The 7,969-nt window shown below is 36.8% G+C and overlaps 1 protein-coding gene across 4 annotated transcripts in view; it reads left to right on the top strand.

The window, feature by feature from the left end:
- The first annotated feature begins 373 nt into the window (after positions 1 to 373).
- Mrpl1 (mitochondrial ribosomal protein L1) overlaps positions 374 to 7,969 on the top strand; it is an 86,098-nt gene continuing 78,502 nt past the window's right edge. Inside the window, exon 1 of one of the 4 annotated variants that reach the window (XM_015499257.2) lies at positions 374 to 937. In XM_015499257.2, coding sequence (XP_015354743.1) covers positions 907 to 937 — 31 coding nt within the window. In that variant the 5' untranslated portion in view covers positions 374 to 906. Of the gene's footprint in view, positions 938 to 1,477; positions 1,501 to 7,969 lie in introns of those variants that run through there. The other 3 variants (XM_015499259.2, XM_015499258.2, XM_048784793.1) reach the window with 3 other exon arrangements.

Genomic DNA, 7,969 nt, shown 5'->3' with positions numbered 1-7,969 from the left:
GATAGCCAGTCACTGGAGGGTTTTATTTAAAACTGGGAAGTGATATAATCAGTTATTAGATTTGTTTTTGATAAACCACACGGACAGCTGTGACGTAATGGAAATGACATTTAGTTTTCTTGTTTTTGGTTAGAATTAACCTGAGCGTAGGTCTCAGATCTGCCATTTTAAAACTGCACGAGTTACATAAACGTCAAATGCTGTATTATTATTCAATTGATCCTGATGGCACAGCTCGCAGGGCTGGGAAGGGAGGGATGTAAAACCGAGTGTTAGATCAACATAAAACTATTACGGCTGATTTTGCGCTGAGCTAAAAAGGAAGTTTGTTAGTGAGTGGGATCTCCCTCCTCTTGGGTGTTGGCGAAAAGCCGGGCGGAATCTGTTTTTTTATTTCTGCTGCTGGGGCCGGACCCAGGGCCTCGCGCCTGCTAGGCCGGCGTCTCCCTCGGAGCTACCTCCTCGGCCCAGCCGGGCAGGTTAAAGACATTCTTAACAAGGCTGGAAATGTGGCTGAGGAAACTGGTGGGATCTTCAGCTTTAAAATATTTTAGGCTGGGTCCTAGGTTTCCTCACGATCTATTAAAATTATTGTATATAGGTAGGATAAAAATTTTTAAAAAACCGAACAAAATAAAGTAATTACAGCATCTCTAACAAGATCGTATTTTCCTGAAGGTGGTTAAGCCATCGTACCGGAACCTCTAAACGGAGGGTCCTAGGCAGTACCGAGGAGTGACAGCAACACCGCCACGCCGGCAGAAAAGCCTGTTTTGGTCTCCGCCCTGTTCCTCTTGTTCCTTCTAACCGCTTCCCTCCTCGCCAATTCCGGAACGGAACTCTTTTTTCATTCTCCCCAGTTTAATTGTAGGACCAATTTCATCAACACAATCCGGAGTGGTCAACATGGCGGCGGCCGTAAGGTGCCTCGGGAGAGGTAAGTCGTGGGGTGTCTTAGGGAGAAAATAGTTCATTGAGTCTTGGGTTACAGCGGAATGCAAGCCAGAGTCCCCGAAGCACGGATCAGGTATAGGAACTCGACACGCCTCTTTGCACTTTCTGGGCTCTAGGTTCTTTGAAGGATCATCACTACTTAAAAGCAGCCTTATTGGAGGTTTCATTCCTTTCTGAAGCCAGTCACCTTGAGGGCGGATTGGCGGGGGAATGTATCATTGAAGTCCCTACAACCACCAGCGGGGAAGGCAGGGTTCTATATCTCCAGTGTGTGGACTGGGGAGTGGGTAGGTGGAGTTTGATAAGTGAAGAAGTGAGTTCTCCTTAAACTGGTGGTACACTTAAGTGACCTCCATCCTTAAGCGTTAACGGTTTTCAGAGTGCTTGTTGTTGCTGTCTAGATACATCGTTTCAAGTGATTACAGTTTTTAAACATTATCTAATTTGGACCAACGTATATCATTCGGAAGGTATTTCAGCAACTCTTTTCAGCAGTGAATAAAGTCCAATTTGTTAGCTGGAATGACGGCTATATATTCAATTAAGGTGGGTCTTTAGGCGGAGGCAACAGCGAGCATACCCTATCCCTTAATTTTATAGAAAGGGGGAGATGATTTTGTTGGGTTGTTGGTATGTGGCCAGATTTATATAACCAATAAGTGGTAGGGGAGGAACTGAAGCTTGCACTTCTAAACCAGTGATTTTCTGCAGTGCTGGCGATTGAACCCAGGACCTCACCAGCGCTAGGTAAGGGCAGTACCACTGAGCCACACCTCCCAGCCCTGCTCTCTGCGTTTTGAAACACAACATTACAGTTTTCTCTTTGAGCTTACAAGAAAGCTGTGTCATCATGAGCATGCTTTACTTGGAATAGTTGTTCAAAAGTTGGGGATAGCATGGGTAGCAAGAGATCACTGTAGACTCAGACCACTACTAAGTAAGCAAACCAAAATGTATATTATTACTGAAAGGAGATTGGTGGCGTTATCTTCCCTGTATGACAGCAATCACATTATATTAGACAAAACCAAAGAAATCAAAAGGAGAACCAAAGGTTATTATTCTTTTCTTGCCACATTTTCTTCTCTTAGCTTCCTGGATACCTTTCTCTTAATTTTTTTTTTTTCTATTTCACCTGTCATTCCTTCTTATATTAGTGGACTGATTCCTCTTTCTCTCCCCAGTCTCATTTCTTGGAATAAATTCAAGTATAGTACAAAAAAAAGGACCAATAAAATTGTTTTTTCTCAGTCAAGAGGTTTGAATTCTAGAAGAGTACCTATCAATAATTTAATACATGAAATAAACTGTGTATCTTAATTTCCTTTTAACTCTGTATCTTGATTTCTTGTTTACTTAAAACAAAAATATCACTGCCTGATGCTATTAATCTTTTTTAAAATTTATTTTAATTAGGTATATATGACAGCAGAATGCATTTTGATTCATTGTACACAATTGCAGCACAACTTTTCATTTCTCTGATTGTATGCAATGTAATGTTGAACTGTATGTGCAGCCATACATGAACCTAGGGTAATAATGTCCATCACATTCTACCATCTTTCCTGTCCCCATACCCCTTCTTTGCCCCTCCCTCTCCTTTGCCCAAAGTTCCTCCATTTTTCCCATGCCCTCCCCCATCATGGATCAGCATCTGCTTATCAGAGGAACATTTGGCCCTTGTTTTTTTGGGATTGGCTTACTCCGCTTAGCATGACTTCATTCATTTACCTGCAAATGCCATAATTTTATTCTCCGAGTAATGTTCCATTGTGTATATATAACACAGTTTCTTTATTCATTCATCTATTGAAGGGCATCTAGGTTGCTCTCAGTTTAGCTATTTTGAGTTGAGCTGCTATAAACATTGATGTTTAGTATGTTGATTTAAGTCCTTTGGATATAGACCCAGGAGTGGGATAGCTGGTTCAAATGGTGGTTCCATTCCAAGTTTTCTAAGAAATCTCCATACTACTTTCCAGAGTGGTTGCACCTATACTTGTTATTTTGAGGTATACAGTTAATTGTTGCCAACTATAATTGCCCTGTTGTGCTATAGAATATTTGAAATGATTCCTTCTGTTCAACTAGGTCCTTGATCATATTTATCATCTTCTTTCCATTTCCCTCTCCTTCCCAGCCTCTGTTAATCCCTATTCTTCTCTCTGCTTGTGTGAGATCAACTTTTTCTAGTTTCTGAATATAAGTGAGAACATGCAGAAATATTCATTAGATTTTGGAGGCTTAGTACAAAAAGTGTAAGATATCTTAATTTTTAAATACTGATAATGAAATGATAATATTATGGGAGGTTAGCTATAGCAAAATATATTTGTTAATATCACTGTTTTTATTCTTTTTTTTATTGTGGTTATTAGAAAAAATTAAAATTACATGTGGCTCAAATTCTGTTAAACAGCACTAGCCTATAGTTTTCCATATCATCTAGTGCCTGCCTGTTCCCCTAATCCCCAGCTTAACTTCTCTGACTTCTTCTCTAATTAACCTCTCCACACTTAACTCCTATGGTTCCATAAACACACCAAGAATTTCTGCCTTGGGATGGTTGACCTGGAATATATTTCTAGGTATTAGTGCTGTTCACTTTCTTCTTTCCAATCTTTGCTCAATGTCACCTTTTTAAATAAGGCCAATCTTAAGCACTTAAAAGTCGCAAACCACTTTCCCTCTGACTTGATATCTTATCCTGCAGTCCCTCCATCCCCCATATTATATTTATTGGTATTCCCTCCCAGTAGAACATAAGCACTTTGAGAATAGGATTTTTGTGTTTTGTTTATGAATGTATCCTAAATGCTTAAGGCAATGTTAGCACATATTTTGTTGGTACATTTATTGTTGAGCTAGTGAATGAATGAATCCTGGATCATCAAGAAAAAATGTCCCCCCTTCAAGTGAGAACAGCTTTGATATATACCTTGCATTGTGCCCTGTGGTTCATGTATCAAACTTGTTTTTTCTTCTAAAAGTCTGCTTTCTCTGCTTGCAGTGCCTGTTTGTTCATAGCCTTTAAAATACAAACAGTTGTATTTTAAAACAACCTCATCCAAACTGCCTGATGAACTGGAAAGTACTTAAGCAAATGCACAGAAATGCAACTGAGTGGGGTACACAGACATGACCAAAGAATTATGCAATTTTTACAAATACCCATCTTTAAGGCTGAAAAACTCATTCCTAATACAAGTTATTCACCATAATAATGCTGCAGTTAATAGAGTCTGGATTTTCACACAGATAGGTTTGACATTCAATCATATAACATTTTGAAAAGCACAATTATGAGGGAATTGGGGTATATTGTAATTTCTGGTTGCTCTTTGGTCTATGGACAATATTCTAAAGCACAGTATTCTTTTTTTATGCTTTTAATAGTACATTATAGTTATATATAATAGTTGGGCTAATTTTGACTTAATCATACATGTATGAGATTTAATTGGCTCCGTTTCAGTCCCTTGTGCCTCCTCTTTCCTTCTCTTCCTCCTGCCTATTCCCCTTCCTTTACAGGTTTTCCTTTTGTTTATTTTTAATTGGTGCTTTGTAGGTATACATAAAGGCAGAATTCACTGTGGCATATGTATACTTGCTCATAGCATAATTTTGTTAAATTCATTTTACATTTCCTCTTCTTTCCCATCCCTTTTCCCTCCCCTTCAGTTTCCTTCTTATCCACTGGTTTTCTCTCTATGCTTATGATATATGATCCCTCCCACTCCCCCACACTTTGTTCTAGCTTTTGCATATGAGAGAAAACATTGAATGCTTGATTTTTCTGAATCTGACTCATTTCACTTAGCATGATGCTTTCCATTTCTATCCACTTACTGGCCATAATTTTATTCTTTTTTATGGCTGAATAAAACTCCATTTTGTATATATATACATCACATTCATCTATTGAAGAGCACCTGGACAAAATAAAATATTCTAGGCTGGAATTCTGGCAGGAGCATTTCCTTACCTTACTGATAGGTGTCTTGCTTAATGCCCTACACAAGCATTGTCTCTACCTACTTCTGGTACTAGAGGGTTTTTTTTTTTTTTTTAAATAACAGGGACCAGAAAACATTTTCTGTAAAGAGATGAATAGTAAATGCTTTAGGTTTACAAGCCATCTGTCTCTTGCAGGTACCCATCTCTGTCATTGTAGCACGAAAGAAGCCACAGACAATAATGTTAATAAATGAACTAGCTGTGTTACAATAAAACTTAATTTTTATTTATTAATTTTTTTTGTGGTACTATAGATTGAATCCTGGGCCTTGTGCATGCTAGGCAGGTGTTCCACCTCCTAGCTACATCCCCAGTCTTTTTTTTTTTTTTTTACTTTTTAATTTTCACACAGGGTCTTCCTAAATTGCCCATGCTGGCATTGAACTTTTGATTCTCCTGCCTCAGTCTTCTGAGGAACTGGGATTATAGGTGTTTGCTATTGTTCCTGGCAAAACTTTCTGAACACATATGTGTGTGTACACACACACAAGGCGCTTTCTTTGTGTGGTGTAATAGGTAATATTTAAAATAGTTTGAATCCAGGTTTTGCTTTAATTTGTTCATTCATTTAGCAGCTGTTTATTGAGTCTCCACTTGTCAAACACTGAGCTAGGTGGTTAGGGGTACAGTGGTGAACAAGCTATACACATTTGCTTCTTATTGATAGTATTTACCATCTATTAAGGAGCAACTATTAATTGGACAACTATTAATTGAACAATTATTTCTTTAATTACAAATATCCTATGTGTTGAGAAAGAAAAGTACAAAATGCTATAGAAATATAGGGTAGGAGTTGTAGCTCAATGATAGAGCATTTGCCTAGCATGTACGAGGCATTGACAACTAAAAAATTTTTTTAAAAAGTGTATATGAGAGACCTAATGTATTCTGAGTCTTCAGGGAGACTGTTCTGAAGAAGTAATGTTTAAGTGGAATATCTGAAACATGACTAGATTACTGTGAAATTCATCATGTGAAGGGAAAGTGGTAGGGAAGAATGTCACAGAGGGAAGAAAGATTTTGTATGAAAATCCTAAGGTGGTAAAGAACAGAGTAACTGTTCAGGTAACTGAAAGGTGGTGAGTGATTTGAAGCATGGTAAGCATGAAGGAATGGTGTTTTTGTTTTTTTTGTTTTTGTTTTTGTAACTTGGTTTCTTTTAGTCTGTAGCAGTTTGGTGTTTGATAGGTTAGAAGTAACTCACAGAGTATGTTGGTAAGAATTTACTCTGTTCAAAGAGCCAGGTTGTGCTATACAAGTGATTTAAGGACATGGAGACAGATGTCCTTTAAAAAATGATCCTTTTTACTAATAACAGGTGGAAAAGAAACAGAGAGGGCCAAAAGTAGAATAATGGAAGAGTTTGGAGTTTGTAGTAATCCAGGTGGCCTGGTTGAAATGGGGTTGTAAAGGAAAGCAAACACTAGAAGGATGGATAAGATCTCCTAGAGAGTGAAGATGAGAGTTGGGTGAGAAGGCAGTTTACCACTCATTTCTGTGCAATGTAACCATTCAGTATCAATTAAAAGAGTAAGGTAACAAAGGAGGCCAATTAGTTTCCATTTTGTTACCAACATAGGTAGGAGTGGGCAAGACTTTGGAGAATGAGTACAGATGCAGGTTAAGTTCTTATGTAGTTGAGGAAGCTCTGAGGTCTATGAGGTTATCTGCTAAGGGTAAGTGGATAATACAGACATCATGGTATAGTAGTCCTACTTAAATAGTGTTTTTTTTTTTTTTGTAACTTGGTTTCTTTTAGTCTGTAGCAGTTTGGTAGTTCTGTAGCAGTTTCTGTTGGAAATTTTAATTTTTGTTTTTCATGACTGGGGATTAAATTGTGCCTACTGAATAGTGGTTTTGCCACTTGCTTTTTTTGGCTCAACATTATGTTTGTGAAACTCAACTATGTAGCACGGTTCGTTTATTTTTACAGTTCTATGGCTATTATAGAAATATACCACAATGTATTTATCCATCCTATTGTAGTTGCTTGAGTTCTTTTCTGTAGTTTTGCTATTACAAATAATGATATGATCATCCTTGTGCATGTCTCTTGGTACACAGATGCAAGGGACATGCTTAGAAGTGGAATTGTTGCATCATTGGGATGTGCATGCTCAGTGTCATTGGGTCGTGCTATATTGTTTTCCAAAGTGGTATTCCAATTACACATCTTCATTGTCTAAAATTTATCCCTGCTTGATATTGTCAGTGACTTTTTGTTAAAGCTTTGTCAATCTGAGTATGTAAAATGTTGCTACTTATATTATCTATTATCTGATCATAAACTGTTTACCTGTCCACAATGAGATCAAAATTTCCTCCTTTGAGAAAATTTTGTGGAAAAAATATTGTCAAATACACTAAATAATTATGTTTTATAAATAAATAAATGTTTTATATGTTGGTGTAATCTTAATTTAGTTGCAAACTATAACAGGCTTCCTGATCACCACTAAGTAACACTGATATAAGATATTTATTAGGTTTTAAATTTTTATTTACTTGGTTACTAATGTGGTTGTGCATTTTTAATGTATTTATGCATTATTTGTGTTTCCTTTTCAATTAGAAGTCTTGGTTTTGTTCATTTCTCAATTCAGTTGATCATATATTATTAAATTATCTTTTATTGTTAAAATATTAATCTTTTGTTAATTATGCATTTGCCCATATATCTGACTTAACTTTTCACTTTTTTAAAAATATAGTTTTAGTTGTAGATGGATATAATACCTTTATTTTGTTTATTTAGGTTTTTTTTTTTTTTTTTTAATGTGGGGCTGGGGATAGAACCCAGTGCCTCATGCATGCTAAGCAAGTGCTTTACCATTGAGCCACAACCCCAGCCCATCTTTTCACTTTTTTAAAAAGAATATTTAATAAACAAGCTCTTCACACTAATGCAGCCATATTTTAGTGCTTTTTTTTTTGTGAAATAATTTCTTTCCCAAAGTTCATAAAGTTATTTTTCTATATTTTGAAAGTCTTT

This window comes from Marmota marmota, unplaced genomic scaffold (assembly GCF_001458135.2).
Source record: "Marmota marmota marmota unplaced genomic scaffold, marMar, whole genome shotgun sequence".
Lineage (NCBI taxonomy): Eukaryota > Metazoa > Chordata > Mammalia > Rodentia > Sciuridae > Marmota > Marmota marmota.
Note: the sequence above shows the minus strand (reverse complement) of the source record. Positions and strands in the feature narration are given on the sequence as shown.